Genomic DNA, 26360 nt, shown 5'->3' with positions numbered 1-26360 from the left:
GTTGATACTGAATGGCTTCAGAACTAACCTAATAGCACTCAGAGATAACTATAGATATCAGAGGAAGAATTTTCGGTTCATTAGTACAAGAGATTACCCCCTACATCCAAGTCCAAATTTACAAACTTTACCTCTTTAAGTATAGATATTGTATGTTCGACAGAATCAGGCATTACTTTGCGGAAGTCCAAGATATACAAGGAACCAAAAGCTTAATTTGCTATAATCCGCTAACCCAGACAAATATATATAGTGCAACATGCAGCATGCGATATGCCCCCCCCCCCCCCCCCCCCCCCCACGGCTAAACATGCACAAAAAGCCAGCAACCAAGCAAGCAATACGCGACACCACCACGCAGCACCACACAAACCAAAAAACCACTCGACGCAGGTTTCGTCCCGACACCGGAGCATCCTCAGTAGATGTCCTTACAATGCACAAATGCAAAGTGTAGATATACCTACCTACCCATGCGCAGCTGTCATTCAGAGCTTTCTTCACGCGACGTCAATATATTACAACTTTTTAAAGCCACGTTAGACACTTTTCCATTACGTGTCGTGTATCCAAGCCTAAAATGATTGTAATAGTCACTGAACTATATTATGTACAGTGGTTAATAGTTCGTGTATTACTCAAACTGGACAATCGGTTACTGAGCAAGGCGATAACTCTTAACAGGTCCACCGGCGCGGAACGGCCGACCAAAAAGACTGACGTGTTATTACAGTGTTCCACTTTTGACAAAATGTACGAAATCAGTTATTTGGGTGCTACCTGAATTACGCAATGTTTGAAATCGACAAGATTACCTACTAGAATTTCAGTTACATAATAGGAAAAAAATTTAAACCGCTCTCAGTACGTTAGCTATTATAGTACCTATCTACTATGCTATAGGTACTACTGTTCAAGCTATAGTACTTATGCTATACTACTGTCGTCCGTTGGGCAGTTCTGTCGACCATCTCCAAAAATCTTCATCACATCTTGACCATAATATATCCCATATTTTGGGACATCCTACAGGTTTAACCTGTCAATTAAAAATGCTTACCAAGATGCTTACTGTCAGCGTCAAAGGCTGTCATTTTATTGTTAGCGAATTACTTATTGCATGCCATAATAACGAATGCCCTTAGTTCTCACCGAAAAGCAATTCTTCAATCGCCTTAAAATAAATGTAAGATCCATAATAACAGGAATATAAAAGAAAAATTACATCAATTACGCACCCGCACGTATTTGTTATGCGTGTGCGCTTGCAAAGGTTTATATTTCATGTCCCCATGGCACTTATATATCCGACCATTGCCGGTCTTGATAGCCAATTTATTCGTGTCCAGTTCCATCCCGTCGGTAATTTGCATAAATTGATTGCACCGTGGTGTTTGATACGGCTCGCTAATGTTGGGACGAGGCGACGAGGTGCGCGGGCGCCGGCACAGTCGCGCGCCCCACCGACCGCCCGATACACGTTCTGCGGTAATACAATAACACAGTAACCTGATAATTTCCGCGCGGATTGTGCATTTCCTAAAACATCTTCAATTGACATTCAGTACCTCAGTCATACTACATTGAACTTGCTTTACACGACACGCTCGGTTCGGACTCCCACACCCGCATGGTTGGATGACTTCATGGCTCATGTGAAAAAAGATCGGTGATTACTCTCCTTGGTACAGTGATTGGGAAATCAGCTGTTGTCTCAGCCACGATGCGTCAGAGATATCAACTGAAACAGAGGCCGTACGTATTTGTTTTTGCTTATCAATACCACGCAACTCTTTAAAAGCTCATTGTCTAGGTCTCAACCGTATAGGAGTTAGAATCACCTAAAATACTTCTTCTGAAACACCTACTCCTTTTAAAAATATACACTAAATAAACTACATTGAGCGAAGATGTGAAGTATATCCGCTAATTAAAATGCACATTGCACGTACGTACCTACTCAATCAGGTTCAAAGCTTTTGATTGAGTTTAGATAAAAATAAATTTTATTGTAAATGAGTTACTCTTAGCTAAAAGTTAATACGTAGTAGGTAGGCATAACAATTGAATTGGCCATACTCAATTAAATCAGCTGTTAAACTTTTGAAGTACTTTAGATAAAAATAAATGTAGGATGCGTCACCAAAGGTCATTATGTCTATCTACTTAACAAGTTTACAAGTTTCTGTTACGTTTTGTTTTTATCTTAATGTAGATTTATATTATACTACACATCTAACAATTATTTATGTGACACTAATATATAATATCCGTAACCTTTTCATCAATAGGTATGCATAATATCACCAAAACTGCGCATGACAGCAAGATTTACATGTTATTCGAAACGCATTAAACGCGTGGGTGCGTACGTTTACGAATGTCATAATACCTATGAGGTTTCCTTTAAATAATAGTTAACCGAAAGTTTATTTAGGTGAATACAATGGGAAGAAAGTGACATTCGTATTCGAAAGATCAAGTTGGAACAATAGCATTCCCTGAAGCACGACCGTGCAGCGATGCCGCGAATGATAATCTCCACGGAAGAGGCAAGAGGCAGGAGGCTTCAACATTGTTTGTTTATGTGACGAGATTAGACCGATGTTATTCATACGTATAACTAGCTTACGCCCGCGACTTCGTCCGCGTGGGCTACAAAAATTTCGAAACCCTATGATATTACAACATGGGGTTATTCAAGGGGCAGACCAACAAATTCCTGAAAGGCCGGATACGCATCGGCGGTTCTGCTGGTGCTGCAAATGTTCATGGGCGGCGGTTCTCACTTAACATCAGCTGACCCACCTGCTCGTTTGCTCGCTATTTTTTTGTAAAAAGAAATCCTTTTTACCCGCTTAGGGGTTGAGTTTTCGAAAATCCTTTCTTAGCGGATGTCTTCGTCACAATAGCTATCCTGCATCTAATCTGCATGCCTAATTTCAGTCCGATTCGTCCTTAGTCCGGCCCGATCCCCGATCTGAGCTGTGCGTTGATAGATCAGTCCTTTTCCTTTTATATATTTAGATGACGCAATTATTTTTATAGCGTTTAGTCATTAGACTCATTAGATTCACCATACACGAAAACTGTACGTGCCAGATTGTATTTAATTGTTTGATTGTATATGGTCGCATATACTATCTGTACTTTAGTTTTTCTAAGATAAACACAGAAACCTTCTCGGAGAAACGCGAAAGCGAAGCTATTTGCCCGGCGTTTTAGACTTTCTGGAGTTAGGTTTTTCACTCTTATCATGATTTCATTGTCATTTCGCGGTAACAACATCCTATGGGCCGCGTATACCTACTCTTAGTGCGCCTCTTACGCGTTTCAGCGAGAAGCTAATTCTTTACATTTTAATCAAAAATACCTAACCTAAAATCCTTTCAGTTAAGGAAACCTATATTTATATTTTAATCAAAGTAAATTGAGAAATAAATAATATGACCCCGATACGTATGACATTCTTATGATATAAAGCGCAATCATGCGCCTACGCTCGAAATGATTTTAATGACGTCAAATTTGACAGCTGTTCTTATAGGATCTGTCAAGTTTGACATAAAACCCGTTATAAAAGATGATAAGATTTTAATACCATTAATGAATAATGATTCCTATATTATTCATAGAATATGAATTTTTGCGGTATCTAATGTGATGGCAGTAGATGCCCGAAAATATATCTACTCGAAAGAGCTTTTTGCTTGAAAAGCTTCTGGGAAAACTATAAATCGTATTCTGTTCAGCATCATCATGATCTGTTTAGGGCTTAGGCCATAGTCCGTAACGCTGGCCAAGTGCGGATTGGCAAACTTCATACACCTTTGATAATGTTATGGAGAATTCTCAGACATGCAGGTTTCCTCACGATTATTTTCTTCATCGTTTAAGCAAGTGATATTTAATTGCTTAAAACACACATTATCACACTAATATTATAAAGGCGAAAGTTTGTATGTGTGTGTATGTGTGTGTATGTGTGTGTGTGTGTGTGTATGTTTGTTACTCCTTCACGCAAAAACTACTGGACGGATTTGGCTGAAATTCGGAATGGAGATAGATAATATCCTGGATTAGCACAAAGGCTACTTTTTATCCCGGAAAACCAAAGAGTTCCCACGGGATTTCGAAAAACCTAAATCCACGCGGACGAAGTCGCGGGCGTCTGCTAGTTCTGCATAATTAGAGGTGCTTGCTCGGGATCGAACCATAGAACTCCCAAATAGGAGGTGGACGTCTTAACCACATGGTTATTACGGCTTACAAATTCCACAACTCAATGTTATTACTGCCGAATTCGGTTAGCAAACTCCAATAACACCTATATCGGAACTAACTATCGAAGACAGTTATCGGTGTTCGATACAGTGCACTGCTGAAGGCACTTCACTGTTCCATGTTTAGAAACACGTAACGATGTTTGCAGGAAAAGTTGACTACTTTGAAAACAGCGTTGTTTTCTTTCCGAACTAATACGATCCAAAATCATTCATGATTTTTTGCTGCTATTGTACTTACTTAATTTTTAGGCTCTAGTGATTTCATATCCAGATAGTTTGGCATGAATAGAAGTAAATCTACTTATGAATATAAGATCAGGAAGTCCTTTAAAAATAAAGTACAATGTAAATAAAAGTGATGATAAGTTCAGGAATAATAATTTCCAGATTTATTATTATCCATAAAGGGTTTTGAACTTAACTAAATTTTTCCTAAGATCACTGTTTTCTGGTAGTTAGTAACTAATAGAAATTAAACAATTTTGAATGTCTCTACTTTTATAGAACCAACATATTTTATTTTAATAAGTAGGTATTGAGAGAGCAAATTATTTTGAAGTCAAATGCGAATCAATATCAGGATGAACGACATTCGGAGGTAAAATTAGAATGCGAAGTACTTCCTATTATTTGGTCGGGCCAAAATTATGAATAGGTAGGTACAGAGTATGAAAACATGGTATTTGCATATAAAGTGGCCTTAATTGGAGAGCGCGACGTCTGATCTAGTTCACCCAATCATCACCTATCGTGACGAATATTTGCTGTTCGGAAGATGGCTTGCAATAGTAAGTACTTATATCTACCTATTGTTAGCTGGAAGCTTTGTATATTTTGCAGATACACTTGTAGTATATAAAAGTGCATTTAAACACGAAATATTTCGCGCGATTACCGCGTCCTTACCACACGGATAATTCGAAATTCCTATTATGCTTATAGGAATTATTATTATTATGCTTATTATATATTCATATGCTATAACTCACTCAGCTACCTAATAGAGATGTAGTAGAGAAGAAGTTCAAGTATAGAATATCTTGGTCGTATGAAAACCTGTCAAAGGCACAACTGTATTTCTGTGTAAAGGCTAAGGCTGTTATAATAGGTACTTTTCTTTGTACAGAAAATAGTCTGACCCAATAATTTCTATAGGTACCTATAGAAATTATTGGGTCGGAATAAGTATTCGCAGCTAGGGCTTTTATGACAATAATAAGTGAAAAATTAATGTAGTTTGCAGAACTCTGTTCTCGAGTCCTATATTAGTCCACTTTAGAATTTGAATTACACTGTTTAAGACCAATGTCATACAGTGGGTATAGGCAGTGTTTGAGTAAAATAGTCTTAGGTTTTTATTGTACCAAGTAGTCTTTCGATTTTGTATCATAGAATTGTTTTTACGGCGTACCCCTGTCAGCTTTAGTACAGCAGTAGGTAATCCCAGTAAGCCCTAGTCAGGCCGGTTGTCGTGAAGAGATCGTGGTCTTAACGATAAGGTCTCCGATTGTACAAATTGTTTTTATCGGTTATTTCATTTCAGTAATGCATTTAAAATTACCCTATTTTAATGCTGCTCATCGCATATTAGAGACTAACTGCAAGAGCCGTAAAAGTCGCAAATTGCAAGTAGTTTCTAAATGCTACGCAGTACGCACTTTTCAGTACGCATAGTACATAGGCGACGGTGCAGGAAAATATCGTGAGAAACCGGCATGCCTGAGAGTTCTAGATAAGGTTTTCAAAGGTGTTTGAAGTCTGTCACTTCGCACTTTGTCACCGAGGAGGCAATTAGTGGCCCAGCGATGGGTTGATTGTAATGATCAGGATGATGATCACTGCATACGTCTCGACCAGATTTCTATGAGCTCGACTGTTTTGAGCATAGGTACGGTTGTAGTGTGCGACCTCTTTTACTCCGTGCTTGAATATTACGCAATATATTCAGTTGTACAGAGCATTGCGTTAAGCGATCGTAAACCTGTAGGAGGTATGCCCTAGGTACCTACACTAGTTGGATATATAGTGGACATTAGCTAACCACTCGCTGGGAATGCGGAATGGAGGCTGAGTGCTTAAGAATTGAGCCAACAGTCGAGTAAAAGGATGTTATTATGTGCGCTCATTGAGTTAAATAGACTAAGAGGAACAAATCCTATGCAGCGTATAATACGGGTTTGGCACGTGAAGAAAATAAAAAATGCATGACACATTATTGCGCCTTTTCCTCGTTTTTAACCGACTTCAGAAAAGGAGGAGGTTCACAATTCGATCGTATGTTTTTTTCTAGTTCTATAATAATATTTTTTGGAGTCGGTGCCTATCAGGTGCCAATGTGCAGGAAGGGTAGACGGTTCGTGCGAATAATTGGCACCGGCTCCAAAAATATTATTATAGAACTACAATAACCCTTGTATACATAATGCATACGGTAATAAATTAATCAATTTTTTACTTTTTAGTGTTTGTGGTTATTGAAGTCGTTTTTTTTGTTTTCGGTTGAAAGTGTACTTCGTCGTGGAGATAGAAGTCGATAAGCTATCTAAAATTTAAGATTACCGCTTCGTTTCTGCGTCAGTCTGGATTGACCCTTAGATCCTGTCAAAAGATAACAAAAAAGCTTAGAATTATTACTAAGGTATAATAATAATCACTGTTTGTAAGTAAACACACCTAAAAGTAGCTATCTCTTTAACTCTTGTTATTTTAACGAAATTTTATAATAAATATAGTGATATTATTAACAAACGGAGTTAAAACAGGTCCAGCGCCAACATACGGAATGGCCAAAAGCACGACTATTCTTCTTTTATGGATAGTAGTTAGGTTGAGGTCATTTTGCGTGACATCACTGACTCTAGTAACACTGCAACTCTCTGGCGCAGCTCTATAATATAAGTTAGGTACTACTACAGCTGTTCTACAGTGAAAATATTTCACTGTTGGGACACCCACTGAAGCGAAGCGGAGTGGAGATGTGTTATGCAGATAGATGTGTTTTGATAGATAATGTCATAATTGTATTAATTAATTTTATAACGTCGTCTTTCAAAAAATCTATTAAACTATTTGACTAAACACATCTCTACTTGGCATTGCTTCAGTGGACAGGCACCCTATGGTTATAGTTTGTTCCTGACACAGGTTCCTGATGAACTCTCCGTGATTACAATGTTTAGTCGATAGGTACCCTATCTATACTATAAAAAGTCTATACTTACATATAATATAATAAAATTGTAGAAAAGTGGTGTCTGTACAATGGAAATATATAAAAAAAAGTAGCAGGGGTTGTTATTATATCGATGCCGAACCCGAAATTGTAATTAATTTTTTTTTGTCTGTTTGTCTGTGTGTTTGTGCACGCTAATATCAGAAACGGCTTATTCGATTTAGATACGGTTTTCACTAATATATTGTTGTAAGCTTCACTTAACATTTAGTGTTTATTTCATGTCAATCGGTTCATAAATAAAAAAGTTATGTCAATTTAAAGAATCACGGCGAACATTTTTAACGTACATGCTGCCCGAAAAGTCACTATTCCACGCGAACGAAGTCGCGGGCACAGCTAGTAAAGAATATAATATTGTATTCAATGTAAGTATTTGTTGTTTGAAATGATAATATGCTAATTAATTCATATACAGCGTGCATAGAATAAGCGTACAACATTTGCATATTAAACTGGTGTATTTAAAAAGCATACAAACATTGGTATGTGTTGATGATCTTAGATCATCTAGTCTAACTGGGAATTAATATTAATAGAGAAGGCAACTCGAAACTGAAGAAAAAAAAAGTTTCATTTCGTTATAACTTATAAACATACTTTAGTCTATACTATGGAGTAATAATATAGGTACCTACCTACCTAATAGAGCATTACAATTCTAATTTAACACCTCGTTAGTGTAATACCGTAGCATTAGGTATATTATTAAAACCACGCTTACAACGGCAAAGTATCTGAAACGGTTCTTATAGGCATTAGAAATGTGAAATTGGGCGTGAAAAATCTAACGACATTTCGGTAAACTATCAAAGTTTACTGAACGCCTATATAAAATATAGCTGATGCCCGCGACTTCGTTCGCGTGGATGTAGTTTTTTAAAAATCCCGTGGGAACTATTTGATTTTCCGGGATAAAAAGTAGCCTATGTGCTTCTTCTTCTTTGTCGTGTCACTCTTGACAGAGCGGTCGTGGTCATCATGAAGCAACGTCTTTGAGGGCAGATGTTACACGCCTCACGAGCATTCGCCACTTCTCCCTGCTGGCTGACAGCCTGGTACACTCGTGCAAGGGACCGCCCACAGCAGATTTAATTTGGTCGGTCCATCGCATGGGCGACCTTCCTCGCCCTCTGGTGCCCTCCACCTTGCCCTGCACGACAAGACGCTCTATGGAGTTACTCTCACGCCGGGAGACGTGTCCAAAGAATTTCAATATGCGACTCTGTACTAACGCTGAAAGCCGTTGTTTAATTCCGAGTTCTTGGAGTATAGAGACGTTGGTGCGAAATTCGGTCCATGAGACTCCTAGCATCCTCTGGATTAGCATCATGTGCTAATCCAGAGTATAATCTATCTCCATTCTAAATTTCAGCCCAATCCGTCCAGTAGTTTTTGCGTGAAGGAGTAACAAACATACACACACACACACATACACACACACATACAAACTTTCGCCTTTATAATATTAGTGTGATATTTTATTCATTGTAAAATAAAGTATTTCATTCATTAGTCATTACCTACATTAATTTGAGCATTTAAATTTATTTATCTTCTATTATACACAGTTTGCTCTATGCTCCTCTCTAACCACTATTAATTCACCAAAACCTGTAAGCTGTAAAAGATTGCTTGCGGCTATAATCATCTCTTTACTTATTCTTGTCAGTATTTTGCATCTTGTGGGGACAATTTTCCTTACGGCGAGTTCTGATCTATGAAGTTCAATTTTCGTATATGTATACGTAATTTTACATTCAGGCGTTTTGAGTGTAACATTAGAATTCAGAACCCGCCATCACTTCCTTCCCTTTTTCTCCCTTGTAGTTATAATATAATAACCCTGTCTGGAGTGTATGATTTTTAAACCTTTTTTTCCTATTTTCTATGTTTTCTATGGGATTCTAGTTTGTAACATTTAAATGATTACATAAACACTATTTTAGTTACTTGTTATGATCTCTATTTTAAACATCTGCATTTATGATTCATGAGTATTAGCGAGTATTATGAGTAACTCTGCTATAGAATAATGATGATCGCAAAGTACACACAGAATGAAGATGCTGTTAGTCAGATTAAAAATACTTAGCTGATTTTTTGGTTCAATTAAAATTTTAATTGAATTACGAAAACCAACTCCTGTTATATGAAAACTATTTAACGTGATCGTATACAAAGCGAGAACTGGCAAAATCTGCAGGAGGCGTATGAGCAACGTATTTTTCAATACTAACAAAAACGCTTATTAGTTACGAGTAGGTAGGTACATTCTTTGCACAACCATTCTTATTTGTTTAAATTATTTGAGCCACTGATATGACTTTGTACATTTATATACTTATACATAGGTAGCCAAGATTACGACATAATAATATGAAAATACTACTTTATTGTAATACGCGTCAGCAGCCAAACATTTTTAACAATAAAACAACTTGACACTCAATTTCAAAGTCAGTAGGTATTTTGTGAATACAAGTGTTTGGCACTGCCATTTATTTAATTTATTCAATACCGTGAAATGCACATTGTGCTAAGGTATAATATTATTTAAATGAAATCATTAAGTAACTGAACTTATGAAACGTAAAGTGATGAAAATTTATTTGCCAATCTTCGGAAAATATCTGATGTTTCTGATGGAGGATCTCAAAGCACGGTATGATTTTAATGATAACCTAATCACCTGCCTGTTTCCGTTCACTGCTGGACATAGGAATGCGCCAGTGCCTACCTCATCCACACACTTTCTGCCATTTTCGAGTAGTCGGTTCAGTTTGCTCAGTTTTACCTAATTATAAATTATAAATAAATCGTTTATTATTCAAAAATTAATTTTCTTTAATGTTGACTTTATAAACCTAACGAGCTTTACTAAAACTTTCTCGAAATACGAAAAGTAGGTAGCGTACATGGCGTACAAATTAACAAATCTTACTTCACCGTAAAGTAGGATACGTTATACAAGTTCACTTTGTTGTTTCAAGCGCGCTGTAGTGAAATGGAGTTTTGTAGGAGCGGGCTCCAGCCCTTCTGAATTGTTTTTTTTTTTAATTTTGAGTTATAGTTGTTTGTTAATCTCAATATAAAGCACCCGGGGTATTTCTAGATATGTTTCGACAATCCTAGAATTGCAGCCAGAGCTATTCAAGCCATATTCAAGGTAGACCGGTGAAGGCAGGAAGAATGCAAGCTATGAGATTTGTTGTTATGCTACCGACCTTGCTACTGCCTTGCCGGTTCAGTTTCACAACTATTGTTTTCTAATGATACCTATATTTTCGATGACAAATCTTTTGAGCCCAAGACATCTTGTTAACTAGACGATTATGCATTCAACGTTGGTAGCGTGAGAAATAATAGTTGTACAATATTTGAAACTTGCTCTCGGCTATAATATAATCGTTAGCGGCAACCCGGTTTCATCTAACGACTAACTAATCCACCTGGCTTCTTTCGGGTGAAATTTGATATACTATGTTTCAATACATATAGCCTATGTTACTTTTGGAAAAAAAATCTTTTACCAGCGGAAATTTCTTATATTTCCGCTGGTAATAGATTTTTTTAGACTGAAAACCACAATTTGATGGGGAACAAAAAAAAAATTCAACTATAAGTTGAATATATATAAGGTGAATTTAAATAAGCTGCAAAAGGATAAACACAAAACTTTTCTATGCTTCTATCGACGTTTAAGCAACTTAATAAACTTTCAAATAAGGTGCGATGCTCATTGCATCTGTTAGCCAACTCTTGGACAATGCGAAAGGTCAGGTAGTAGGTAAGACGTACAATCTAAGATGATTTGTGGATTGTTGCCGATAAAATTATTTTGCAATGTACACAGGTGCAACAAAATAGTCAAGAAATATTGCAACTAAGGTTGAACGTTCTCATGTACAGTTGCATTAGCATCTTTGAAAAGGAGCCGAAAAAAGGCCACCCGCCTATTTTCGCAGATTTTTGGGGTGAACCTTTTTTATCCATTGTAGGGGGGAGTAAAACATACTAAGAGCCGACGGAGTGCAGTCGAATATTTTTGATAGCAACGAAAACTCAGTTTATGGGGGAAATTGGTATACCTAATTACTGAAAATAAAACACAGAGAAAACGCTAGGAAGTACCTACTTGCCATGCGTCTATGCGCGGCTGTTATGCCAAAGCTTGTGCCAAAGAATATAGCTTAGTTTGACCTATTCTTATCAAGAAAGCTGGTTCACGCATTACAAGTAGTGCAACCTGAACACGAGGTGTATGACCACAGAGACATGACTGTGCATTGTAGAAAAAAGATCTCAACCGACCTCGTGCATTAAATTTCTATGACATGCGCTAACTGCCACGTTGCAACTTTACACTGGACCACTTTATTTTCCGCGTACGTCCGAGTTTTGTAAGTAGTGATCCATGGTAGTGATGTAAATCTTTTAGGTAGGTACGCTTCGCGAAGAAATTATTTGAAACGAAATTCCTCGCTTCTTAGTGAGAAACTCTTCAAAAACTTATTTTCAGTCAAATTTCGTCCAGGTATCGGCTTTAGATCATCATCTCCATCAACCCACTGCCGGCCCAGTGCTAAGCACGAGTCATCTCTGAGAATGAGAAAGGCTTAGGCCACAGTCCACCACGAGGATTTATAATAGATCATTACTAGTATGACATCTATTCTAGTATTATTATTCAGCTCTCAAGCCTTAGGCAACATCCGGCTTTGTTTAGGATCAGTTTATCTCTTCCATAAAATGTACCAGAGCATTCATGTCGCGTACGCTTGCTTTAATTATCCCCTTAACGCATACAGTATAGATAATTTAAACTGTAGAGTTAACTGCAATTAGTGAACAAGTTACTCCATTAAATACTAGTCCCCAGTGAGATGTCTTGAGTTCTTAGCTTGTTAAGAGTTACTCTTTATACTGTCACAGTTAGTAAAGTACGTGTACTATTTCGAACTCAGTGAACTTTGGTTAAAATTTGATTATACAAGCTGGCGGACCAGCCGCGACATCTCTCAAGTGGAATTTTTGAAAATCGGTGAGTCGGTGGAATTTCCAAAAATTACGAAAACATGTATCTTTTGGTTTTTAAACGAGAGCCCAAATACCAATTTTCATGGATGATTTTGAAAAAATGACGGATTTCCATACAAACTTTCATCGTCTATTTAACCCCCTTAGAAGTGGAATTTCCAAATATCCTTTCTTAATGGTTTAGGCTATGCGTTTTTACATCAGCCAGTCAGGAGTCAGGCCAGGTCTTTTCATAAGTAGGCAGGTATAAATTATACTTATTGGTCAATATTTGATTTGTTGTTTATAAACCCTGTATGTTTGTAACTAAGTAGGTATACCTATAAAAATTAGTGAGCCGATAACCGTGTCGACATTATTTTTTAATTTGGATTAAGCAATAAGCTTCAGTCCAGTTTAAATCATGAAACCGGTATAATGTTTACCATCCCTTATGTAAGCATACACATACTCGTATCTATCGATCAAGAACCATGTTCAGTGTTCACTACATTTGTTTGGAATTCCCTGTGCTTTGTTTACTCTAAGAATATACATTACTGGATTAAGGTTTCTATATGTCGTAACTACAAAACTGTTTTAGCTAGATTTCCCACAAAGCCTGAACAAATTGAAAAGGTAATCTATAAACGTTCAAATCGTAGAATAAGTAGTCTATTGGCTACCTATGTTACATTACATAGTCTATATGTATCAAAGGAAACCCATATAAACAAATTCCTAGTTACCCATAAAAGATGTTACTCAAACGTTTCCATGTAAGTTTCAAATCGATTCACATTATTGCAAGATGCTACATTGACTGGTCCATCGGATGTTCAAGATTGCTTTATACCTACTTACCTTACTTACTTGGAATAATAGAAAGTGAGTCCACTTGTCGGTCGACTACAATGAAACTCGAAACTCTTGTTCACTGTTTATAGACAACGAAAGTATGAATGAGTAGGCATGTAACAAGCAAGTAAGCGCATATATGTTTGTAATGTAGGTAGTTAGGTATCTACCTATTATAGAGATTTTAGGCGTAGATGTTGTGTCAACAGTTAGTGAGTTACTCAGGTAGGTACCAATTCGTAATATTCTAGGCGTATTCATTCAATTCTTGTACATATCTAAGAATTCTTGGCTCTTGGCCAACGTTTTAGTACGGCCAAATCCTTCTTGCCAATACTGAGACGGTGATGATGATCATGAGCCGGTAATCATGATGATGATGATTCCCACTGTAAAGGCCTTTAACTTTAATTTTTTATTGAATGAATAATAAGGTATACGTATATTACGTACTATTATAATATTCTGTGATATTAAGTTCTTCATATTAATCTATATTATGCCTAGACTTTCAAACCGCGCTATTTTCGCAGATGTTTAAAAAATATTCAATAATCGGTACTTAAGTATATGCGATAAATATACGCGAAAGTGTATTTGTTTTCCTAGAAAATTTTACAAGATCTAAATCCACGCAATGGAAGTCGCAGGCGCCATTTAGTAGGTACAGTAAGTAGGTATACCTATTTAATAGTGGGGTATTGCAATATGAGAGCTTTCGCTCAATAATCGATTACTCCCTGTAGGCCACATAACGTACTCAGTACACCGTGTTAACTTGTGGTAGTGGTATGAATAACAGAATACCTTCACGTGCCCACGTGTTTGGAAACGTGGTTATGAATAAACCATATGAAGGCATTCACGGACGCGATGTAGGTACCTGAATGATTCTAACTCCTGTGCTATTGACACACTTGTGAATTGCCAGTTGCGACTTGTGACAAAAGACCCTCCTTCTACCCGAGTTTATGTGTTCTATCCACGTGAGCAGGGAAGGATTTACCCTAGGGGCAATAGGGCCCACGCCACAGCTCCAGGGCAGCAAGTCGTAAGGGCCGCGCAAGCCAAGAAATATGACCAGTCTACCTAATTTACAAAAAGCATAAAACTCATTGTTTGGTTGATTTTTTTCTCGTTAATTTATGGGGAGGCAAACCTTATTGGCCCAGGGTGCAAAATCTTAAAATACACCCCTGTGCGTAAGAGGTAGTTCTTTGTAGGGTAGATAGAAAGAAAAAGGTCAATAATAGGTACGAGGATGTATAGGATATGCAAATGGTTTGCGTAGTAGCGTAGTAAGACCTCACGGAAAAAGCTTTTAAAAAGCCCCCAAATCGTTAGATTTCGAGGTATACGTTATGTCTTGAAGTCCTTTTCAATCTTTTCAACGAATAGGTTCCCAACAGCCTGGGTAGATAATAGATTAAAATGTTTGTACCAGCTCTAACCTGCATCCGATGTTATGTTATTTTTTTTAAAGTTGAACTCTGACAGAGAGGTTGAAAAACGAACGGACTTCCAAGCAAACTCCAACACCTAGTTTCACTCAGTCAGCAAAATACCTAACTTATGTAGAGCTTACAATGAAATTATTCATACGTACAGGTACAATTTCAAAATGCACCTGTACGTATTAATAATTTCAAGCTAAAAGTAGTTCCGATTCCATTTAAAAAATCTGATCTGTACTTATAAGCAATTCCATAGAAACCAAACGCTTCTTGTCATATTTACATAGAGAATGAAAATAAATAATTATGTTCCACATAGCGTATCGTCTTACCGTAAGCCCGTGCAAACAGACACCAAAAATGCCGTAGCCAAAGAGGTGCCATTATAATAAATACTAGAGGCGATGATGTCGTACAAAACGGCTTAGGTACATAAGATGAGGATTAGTCGTGAGATCATATTAGTCTTTACGTAGGTAATATCCCCTGTTAGACGTACAGAGTTCCTTATGTGCACGCCATTCTTCCCGGTGTTGGCGAGTTATAAAACTCGCCAACACCGGGAACATCACATCACCAAACTTGCTGGGAAAACTTGGATAACCAAGTTTTCCCAGCAAGTTTGGTGATGTGATGTTCTAACGAGGTGGTTTGTTTTTCGATGTTTTTTCAGCTACGTGGTCTCCATTCTAGTAGTGAACGGGATTGCTATGTTTATAATAATTACACAAGTCTCACAGTATTGTTACAAAAGTAATCGCGATAAATAATAATTTTAATACCTATTGTTTCTTGAAAAATCACCGATGTGTGAGTCTGTATTTTTATGATTTATCACTCAATGGTCGTAACTATCTTCTAACAAGGTTACTATCTCGATTCGCAATACATTATCGTTGTCATCTTAATAATATAATTTATGAGCCTTTTGACTATCAGTTTACATAACACCGTCCTTGCCTTATCTTGTTTAGTTAAAAATAACTGCGATAAAGATAGTTTTGATTGATTAGGGGCCCACGATATAAAAGCAGTATACAAATGACGAGTCTGTACCTTCCTACCTACATAACTTTTCAGGGTTGCTACTTACAGCTGTTGTCCATAGTTCTCTTTCTAAATTTCAATGCATTTTACGGTTCTCACCATTCATTAACCCCCGACCTAAAAAGAGGGGTGTTATAAGTTTGACGTGTGTATCTGTGTATCTGTCTGTGGCATCGTAGCGCCTAAACGAATGAACCGATTTTAATTTAGTTTTTTTTGTTTGAAAGGTAAGGTGGCTTGATCGAGAGTGTTCTTAGCTATCATCCAAGCAAATCGGTTCAGCCGTTTGAAAGTTATCAGCTTTTTTCTAGTTACTGTAACCTTCACTTGTCGGGGGGTGATATAATTTACACTTGTTTATACATAATTTTGGATTTTTGGATTGACGGGGAAAGCCTGGCCGGACAGTTATTATTCATTGATAAACATAAGAGTTAGATTTTTTCGGAGCATCACGATGTCCTTAATTAATAACTATTCTAGATACTTAAAAGTAATTATTTAGATGAACTTGGATAGTGATACCTATCCTGGAACATACCTAATTTCTGAACCATATACACAGGTAGGTAATCCACTAGAAACTCGACCTTTTTTCGAACATATAAGTAATCATTACATGTGGGTAAGTGTATAGTGTGTCATGAATTGATGATACTTGTACCTGCTATTTTAAAAACAGAACACGTAGGTATACCGTAACGTAACACGTGTAGGCAACTTAATTAAAGAATGCGTATCGGAACACATTGACTTAATTTGTAACCAAACCAATAATTGTTTAACATAACGAATAAAAAAAATGAAAAAGAGCTTTATTAAATTCAAGTTAAGGAGTACATTTGCTCAAACTATAGGAGCTACAACCACAAGATTGTAAGAATATAAAGGTACCTACCTACCTACCTTGGAATTTGATTACTCTCAATCCCATTATATTGTTTTTGGAACTTATCAAACAAAAAACTCTACCAACTTTGAATAGGTCCCGAAACTCTTAAATAATTTGTGGTCAAGCCTTTCTAAAGTTGGTTTTTGATTCTCAATCCTTTTGCGGTGTTTAATAAATACTTGCAAATTCCTAGTGAATTCGGTCAGTCAATTATTCTGTAAAGAATCATTTCTTGTACTCTTCTTACCTATTTTGCTATCGGGTTCTAAAACATATTATTAAGTTTTAGAAGTTTCTAACTTTATATATAAAGCTAACACAACGTTTGCCATCTACCTTATTTTTCTAGAATTCCGGGATTTTATATAATATGTAATACTTTTTTTCCTTGAATCTTCGTCCCCTACGCGTGGTTCTTCATGCTTCAATTTCACTTGCCGTCTCTGAAGTCTGAATCTTGGGCGGAATGTGTTTATTACCACAAGAAAAATGTGTAAACACGATATTAACAAGCATCGAATATTCTCATATAACTTAGATACATTTATACCGGGGTTTTCGTCCAATAAATTTAGGTACGTGGTTAGGATTTATTGTAGTTATGAGCTTAGAATACCTTCAACTCCTTTCCTTCGTATTCATGTTACGAAATTTCCGAAAACTCTTGTAATAATGTCTTTGTTTTCAACCTCCATTGTGATATATGCGGCATTCTTTACGCCCCACTTCTTCCTTCTTTATCACAGACTCGTCCGGAATGTTTATTATGAGAAAAACATTTTAGGTTCTATTTCTATGTACGAAATAGCTGAAGTTGATACTACTTACTATTTTATTAAAACAAATTGTGTAAAATATTTAAAAACAATTTAGTACTTTAAGGCAACAAAGCAGAGTAAAGAGTAGATTATAAAAAGATAAAAATGATATTTAAACTAATTGGCCCAGAATAGCACATTGTAAAGCATGCCTAACGCAATTTTCACATGCTCAGTACGAGTATATTCATTTAACAAAAAATATACACCGACACCGAGACACCAAGTGGTCATTAGTTCTGGGCATAGTGCCCAATATACTGGCGTATTGTCTCGCTGAATAGGTATAAGCTTGGCTGTTGAGCTGAACTGAGCCACAGTTGGCTAATATTTTTTTTATCAAAAGAATGTTTCGTTTGTATCCGGTCTCCCCTAATTCGTCTCTGCATGCATGATGCATCCAGAACAGGTTCATAGCAAGTTCCGTTTTTTACCCGACTACGGCAAAGCCGAAAGGAAGGGTTATGATTTTAGCAGTCTATGTATGTATGTATGTATGTAATATGTATGTATGTTTGTATCCAGATTCTGTGTGTTCCACCGTAGCGCCTAAACTACTGGGCCGATTTTGATGAATGAGGTGTCAATCGATTCGTTGTAAAGGCCAGGGTGACATAGGCTATATTTTATATGAAAAAAATTGGCCAGACGGATGTTACATCAAAAAAAGTGAGGGTCTTAAAAATTTTTTAATTGCTATTGTGTCGAGTGAGATGTCCAACGAAAGAGGAGAAAATTCTGAGTTCTTAAATATAAATATAGTTATTATTGAAATATACCAAGCGACAGAAACCACTTTTTACTATAATTATTATTTCTCATACAGCGCCACCTATTGGCCATTCACGAGACCTCGGTTAGTCGTCGCATCATAGACAACGGAAAAGTTTCAAATAAAAAAAAGTTCAAAAAACTATAACCCGACTAAGGAAAAATGAGACAACTTAAACCTGACTTGGTACAAGTAAAATAAACTAAAAAGAAAGAAACAAGATAGGTGCTTAGTGCTATCATCGTCTTGAGTAAGATTCAATACAAATGCCGTGGTCGTGCGTTGTCGACAGCAAAAAGAAAATATTCTAATTTGGTAGATAAATAAAATCATTGGGAATGCCGTCAATCAAGGATAAGAAATACGCTGTCGACAACGCACGACCACGGCATTCGTATTGAATCTTACTCAAGACGATGAAGACGATGATAGCACTAAGCACCTATCTTGTTTCTTTCTTTTTAGTTTATTTTACTTGTACCAAGTCAGGTTTAAGTTGTCTCATTTTTCCGTAGTCGGGTTATAGTTTTTTGAACTTTTTTTTATTATGACACTACTACTACTGCAGCCTAGAATTATTTAACCCAACTTGACCGCAAACCAGTGAAATCCATTCAGCCATTCAGAAACGTAGCTTTGTACCGTTACCACGCACCTACCAGGTCTGGCCATCAAGTACCCACGCTTTATGGGCATTTACACAAGGTCTACATTGTTGTATACATACATAAACTATGTGGAGCCAGTGGGCCACTTTTTAACATTTATTGAGAACACCATTATTTTGCACTTGTACGAAGGCATCGAGGTTATGGTACTTTCAACATATTAACCGAGATACAAAAATATTTATTTCGTAACTAGATACGTACCTACTTACATGGGCTAAATAATAAATTATTAGTAAATAATAGAGCCTCGATAGCTCAACAGTTGAGGAGCGGACTAACTTCCGAAAGGTCGGCGGTTCAAACCCCACCCGTTGCACTATTGTCGTACCCACTCCTGGCATAAGCTTTACGCTTAATTGGAGGGGAAAGGGGAATATTAGTCATGATTAGCATGGCTAATATTCTTATCTAAAAAAAAAATCTATGAAAACTTCTCTGACAAGATGAACAAACAGAACTGAGATGTTTAGAAGTTTAAATTACTTCTAATACAAATCTATTGGAATAGTTAAAATACTGTAGCAGGGGTAGATGAGGTTTTGTTAAGAATGCAAACTTTTTTTTCAAGTACATATTTCCCCATAAATAAATCTAACTCTATCTATACATATAATAAAATTGTAGAAAAGTGGTGTCTGTACAATGGAAATATATAAAAAAAAAGTAGCAGGGGTTGTTATTATATCGATGCCGAACCCGAAATTGTAATTAATTTTTTTTTTTGTCTGTTTGTCTGTTTGTCTGTGTGTTTGTGCACGCTAATCTCAGAAACGGCTTATTCAATTTAGATACGGTTTTCACTAATATATTGTAGTAAGCTTCACTTAGGATTTAGTGTTTATTTCATGTCAATCGGTTCATAAATAAAAAAGTTATGTCAATTTAAAGAATCACGGCGCCTCGCGCCTGAGCGTCCGTGGCTATATAAAGCGCGAAAAGTCACTATTCCACGCGAACGAAGTCGCGGGCACAGCTAGTATTTAATAAATAAGTAGTCCAATAAATCTAGCACACACTGATCAAATAAGTATGTCCTACCTACTCAAGCAAAAAAGAAACAGGAAAAAATTCGGTGATTTAAGAAAAAAATATTGCCTCTATCCGAATTAGTTCTTAATATCAATGTTACTCACCTAATATTATAACGACTGTGAAAGTAGGTAGGTACCTATATCACACGAGATCAAAATGCATTCATCGATCTGAAAATCGTGGTATGATAACAATAATAATTTCGAAAGTCCGTTTTTGGTCAACTGTCCTTTCAATGAACAATATCAGCAACATTGATCTTAGCGTCTATTGCACGTTTACGCTGTTTTGTTGTTAATTTGACCTCGAGTTGATAAATCAGTTAGCAATAATTTCCCTAGTTTAATCAATTCTGTACAACCGATTCGAAACAAATTGAATCTGTCAAGCCTGATAAATGGAAATCGGAATTTTGACTGTTTTAATTAGGCAGTGCATATTTAACTGTACTAATTTATAATAGATAATAAGTATATTAAATTTTATACATATTATAAAATTAATGAAAATGGTTCTGCTGCTCTTCAAACTTTTATCACGATTTTAAGTGATTGATATCCAGACTATTTTTATTTTTCAAAAGGGAGCCCTTCGATTGATGCCTTCTATCAATTTATAAACTCAGTTCACGCGAATTTGTGAAAAAAAAGAGATTGGTATCCCTAAAGTTGCTTCGCAGTATATTTATAGGTAATATACTTGGGGTTTGCAAGAAATAATATATACAAAATCGACTTTCTAGAAACAGCCATAAACTGGTAACGCCGCTATTACTTATCTGCGTAAAGTACGGAAATCCTTTGTGGGGTTGAATATTTGCGTGGTAGGTATTTTTTTTTATAAATTGGTTCTGAAAGAATTTTTAGATTTTCATTTCACAAAAAACATTGTGTAAAAACACATTATTATTGAGCTAGGCTATTTATAGGAGTTTCTTAATGACAAAGTTGCGTGGAAGCAATCGGCTGAGCTTTCAAGATGGTGTAAGTAATGTATTATTACATATTGTAATTTATAACCTTTAATACCTTGAAAAGAGCAACTGCTGAGTTTCTAGCTGGCTCTTATCACGGGTGGCTCTTTCAAAATGCTTGCTTCTCACTATAATTTCTCAGTATAGACACTAGTCTCCATGAAATAAACTTTGATTTTGATAAACGAGCATAATGAATTTGGGTAGGCACACGGAAATGCACACATTACCCTTACTAGCAACTTTAATTGTACACATTTTTTTTGTATTGTAATGCTGTTTTGATTGCTGAATAAAGAATGTGACCCTGATTCTGTTAAACCACCCATCCTAACATTGACCCCGTGGCCTTTACACAATTGATACCTAATCACCGACGCGGCTCCCACGGCAATTGTTGTTTGTTATCCACTTTTATAAGCATTTGTCGGCTTTTTGTTCCCGGCGCGGCGTCGTGAAAAACATCATTTGCCGTTCCTTCCGCCCTATCTTTGTAGGATTATTGAAGTGAAAACTTCTTTATGGTGGTTAAAAAACTATAAACTTCAAGGCCGCGACACCGACACGCTAAAAGTGCTCGGAGTGACCATAAAATGTAAAAGCTAAGTTAACGTTAATGGTTTTCTTTACAAATTATGAAATTTTCTTTTTGATTTTAAGTAGTTACAATTAATTTTAAAATTCAGAAAAAAACACTGTTAGTTCATAGTGTTGTTTTCACCTCTGTTAGCAATCCCCACTGACTACCAATTTCTTTTTATCATAACAGTTTCCGAGATATTTCCTCCGTTAAGTACTTAGTTACTTTTCAGTTTCACATGTACCTACCAAAATTGTATGAATAAACGATCACGTTTTATTTTAAAATCATTACAGTGATCCCATGGTCATCATTATCATCACCAAAGGTTGCGTGGAAATTCTTCAGTACCTGCTTGGTGTTTAATCTCTATAATATTTTTTTTTTGTTAAGAAATACGAGTAGCTTTGTCCCGCGATTTTGGACTTAAGAATTCAGAACTTTTAAAGTTTACTAGGAATTTGTTTGTTTTCCGAGTATAAAAAGGATTTTATATCAAGGTTTGCAAGTTTTGTTTTTTGTAAAAATTGCATTAAAAAGATAACAGATAGATAGACGTATTTAGTACCTACTAATAATATATCTACCTTATTAATGTTACAGTTGGTAAAAGTAAAAGTTAAAAACATAAAAAAGTTGGGTAAATGTACTGAAAGTTTTATGCAAAGTGCTTATTTTGCAAATCTGGTCAGGAAGCAGTGTCCTAAAATTCGGTGTGGCTTTGCTCGATCAAAAGGTATCGAGATTCTTTTAGTCTGCTTCCATCCTTCTTATCGTTTTTGCAATCAGCGACGACTTGTTAAATCCAATTGTAAGGGTCAAAGATCAATGAAGCTTATTATAGGGGCAGCGCTCCTATCGTTTTCACTTCGTTTGACCGTCGGGGAAACTACAACTGAATCAGTTATCTCGAGAAAATTGAAAGCGTTCGCTGAATACTTGATATTGCTACAATAATGTCATTTTCATACTTTCAGGCTTTACCATTGTATTTTTTTAGATTTACTAAAGCATAGTACAACAGGGGAAAATAAGACTCGACCAGTTATCTAGAGAAGATTGAAAGTGAACTCTAAATCTTTGATATTGCTATAATATTATCATTTACAACAAACAGTCTTTATCATTCCATACTACTTTTTCATAGTTACACGGAGCCAAACTATAGGTAGGTAGATTACATAGAGCATTTCATCTCCAAGCTTATTTGTCTTTGAGTTATTCTTGCACTTTTCAGGACCCTTGAGTTTAAAAAAAACGGGCATCGAAGAATTCCTATCCATATATTTTTACTTGGGAGATCTAGGTAAGCTTCGAAAGGTTTTTGCCAAGATCTTATACATATTGAACGCACAGTTAAACACCGCGCTAGAATGTAAACGTATTCATAATGAGTGTGGTTACCCAACTTTACAAAATACCTAGTGATAGTACAAGGCGTCTAGTCTGTGAAACCAGCGAGTACAGATTATATTCAAAACGGTGATGTTACATAACAATAATTGTAGTGTGGTTTTTCTAGAGCACTTCCTCATTAAAATGGACGGACGCGGCTTTTGTGCGGTAGACTTTGGTTCTGCATATTTTTGTTTTGCGTAATAATCTTCGTGAAACCACCAACTCAGGGCTTCATCAACATCGTCATCATGATCAACCCATCGCCGGTCCTCTACTAAGCACAGGTCTCCATTCAGAATGAGAAGGGTTAAGGACATATTCCGCTACGCTGGTCAAGTGTGGATTGGCAAACTTGACACACCTTTGAGTTCATTATGGAGAACTCTCAGGCAGGTGTCTTCACGATGTTTTCCTTCACCGTGTGCCCGGTATCGAACCCCTGACTTTTCGAATAGGAGGCGGGCCTCTTAACCACTAGGCTATCACGGCTTTTCAGTGCATACAGTCACAAAACAAAAGCTGATTCCTGTCCTGTGGATACTGTAATGTATTAAAATACTAGAATACAGCGATGTTTTAAAGTACTAAGTAGGTACCTAATATAGAAAAGGTGAAGGATGAAACAAGCACTTAGTTGAATCGAAAAGCCAAGTGGGCAGGAAGATTTCCATATTTGTTTTTCTTCTGAAAGCCTCTTACAGCCTTAGGGTGATAAGAACATTTATGGGAAATGTTTGCTAAACATTTCTCAGTAGTACGAGTAGGAGTAAATAGCCGTCATTGGCAGTAGCGAGGGACTTGTTACACTTTCTAGCTTCACAAGGAGCGTGCCGACATCTCACCGAGACAGCTTTCATGTACTTATCAATTGCTGCTGACACAACTTGAAACGTGTTTATTTGAAGCCAATTACATTATTAAGTCTTCGTGAATAGGTAGGATTCGCAACCAAATGAGATTATCAAACGCAACAATTGATTTAAAAAGTTAAAAAACCCCGACTGCGGTTTGTACTGCATCTTTTTATGCCACATTAAACCGAATAAAATCCGACATTTTGATCGACGAATCTACAGACGTATCATTTATCAAAATCTGTTTAGCTGTTAAGTAGCTACGAGCGGACATACATACAAATAAGTCGAACACATTCCTTTTGGATTCCGTTAACCTTCCACCGCAATCGGGTAAAAAGCTGACGAGTCATAGCTTGAAGCTTTATAGTGTTTCAAAGTAGTGTAGAGAGATCGAGATGAAACGATTAATAAGGAATTTGCACTGGGCAGCTGGTATATGATAATAAATAATAAAATTATTGTTTGTACAATGCAGGAACACGTTATTAAAAAGGATTAATCTAAACTAATTGTTTCCTTTGAAAGCGTGTCTGTTTTCATACGATTATGGATAGTTATTGCTTAAGAATGTTTTATTACTTAGGTATGTTAATAAAATGGCTGCTGTTCTGCCTCTAGAACTAGATAGATACCTACTGTGGAGTTCATTTAATTTTCTAGTCTCTATCTATGCCCTGTACCTAACTGAACATCCTATTTTGAATAACGCTTAATAAATATGTACCTCTAAATGCTTAATAAATGTATACCTCTTATATTTTTATTATAGGTTGACAGCTCACAGCAACGGTTGTTGGCATCCTACTTAGTCCTATTATCCTGTGCGGGTGTTAATAATAATAATTAGGTATCACACTTAAAACTAAGTGTTAAGTATTTTACTCATGAATAATTTTATTTGGATTTATAAAGTTTCTAACCAAACTAATATGAAGATTCACTTAAATTCGAAGTAACTGCTAACTAAAGCTATTCTAATTGGGATTAATCGGATGATGTTGGAATAACCTTTATGGATGGCCTAACTGCGGTTGTGCTAATGAAGGCCATATATCAGATCTTGCCTCGAAGAGCATGTTATGTAGTCGGATCCGTTATTATCGGTAACTTAAAACAATATGGGTATAGTACCTACTTAATTCTTCATGCCTTAATAATTGCAACTTATAGATATGTTAAGTTTATTTAGGTTTCACTTCTTGAAAACAATATCCTGTTAATCCCTAGGTAGATAAATACCTAATTGTAATAAAAGATAAAAAGAGTAAAACCTTACTTTTATTAAATAGATCATTTCGTATATTATTTAACACTTGCCAAGAGAGAACCAAAATAATATAATTATCGTTTAATTTAAACCGAATCTTCAAAGTTCTTTGCTCCTACTTTTGTTATAATATTCACTGAAAACGAGACCTGAAAAAAGCCGAGATAAGAAAAACTTTTGCTCTCTGCATTTTTATTTTTGCCTTCTTCAAACTTACGTCATGAGAGACATAAAAAGGCGCTTTGAGTTGGGAAGTTAATACACAGAATTGAATGTTTGTATTGTAAGCTGTTTGTGACAAAAAACCCGGCGAAAGAACTTTTCTTTCATATTATTGAGACACTAAAACAAATGAAACTTTGCCAAACATGTTTCATCATTCGTTATAAACCCGTTGCTGGCTCACTACTCAGTACAGTTTTCCACTCAGAATGAAAAGGGTTTGGCCATAGTCTACCACACTGGCCAAGTGTGGCTTGGCAGACTTCATATCCCTTTGGAAACATTATGGGGAACTCTCCTTGATTTTTTAACCCCCGACCCAAAAAGTGGGGTGTTATAAGTTTGACGTGTGTATCTGTGTGTCTGTGGCATCGTAGCTCCTAAACTAATGAACCGATTTTAATTTAGTTTTTTTTTTGTTTGAGCCACCTTGGCTTGATCGAGAGTGTTCTTAGCTATAATCCAAGAAAATCGGTTCAGCCGTTTGAAAGTTATCAATCAGCTCTTTTCTAGTTACTGTAACCTTCACTTGTCGGGGGTGCTATAAATTTATAATTTACACTTGTTGTTTCACTGATATTTACGTTGATTCGTTCTCTTGCCTATTCACATTATTCTTATTGGATAAAAATAAATAACTGGCTATACTGGCTTGACCTTTCCTTTCCAACTTTTTTTAGTTCTTGCCGATCAATTCAAGTTATTTTATTATTATCAAAGTGAACAATGATGAAAATAACCCTTCGTGTGCAAGTGCGACTCACACTTGGCCGATTTTTATAGTAGTCAACACAAACCATCATTCCACGCAATCCCATAAACGTAATTATTAATTTTGAAACAAATAGCTAAAGAAAATTAGTCAGAAAAGAACAAATAGTTAGGTATTTATTTCATTCAGAACGGATGTTTAGCTACGCATAAAAGATCACTAATCTGACTCTTTGATGTCATCCCATGGACTCTACGGACATTGGACTCA

General features: G+C 36.3%; 1 protein-coding gene across 12 annotated transcripts in view; it reads left to right on the top strand.

Moving 5' to 3' along the window:
* The window catches only part of LOC123881085 (plasma membrane ascorbate-dependent reductase CYBRD1-like), a 100162-nt gene that overhangs the window by 59238 nt on the left and 14564 nt on the right, over nucleotides 1–26360 (top strand). Inside the window, exon 1 of one of the 12 annotated variants that reach the window (XM_045929653.1) lies at nucleotides 1433–1755. The exons of 9 other annotated variants lie outside the window; for them this stretch is intronic. In XM_045929653.1, the coding sequence (XP_045785609.1) occupies nucleotides 1724–1755 (32 nt within the window). In that variant the 5' untranslated portion in view covers nucleotides 1433–1723. Of the gene's footprint in view, nucleotides 1–1432; nucleotides 1756–10148; nucleotides 10184–26360 lie in introns of those variants that run through there. 2 more of the 12 variants (XM_045929655.1, XM_045929652.1) reach the window with 2 other exon arrangements.

This window comes from Maniola jurtina, chromosome 3 (genome assembly GCF_905333055.1).
Source record: "Maniola jurtina chromosome 3, ilManJurt1.1, whole genome shotgun sequence".
Lineage (NCBI taxonomy): Eukaryota > Metazoa > Arthropoda > Insecta > Lepidoptera > Nymphalidae > Maniola > Maniola jurtina.
This window is presented reverse-complemented; position numbering and strand designations above follow the sequence as displayed.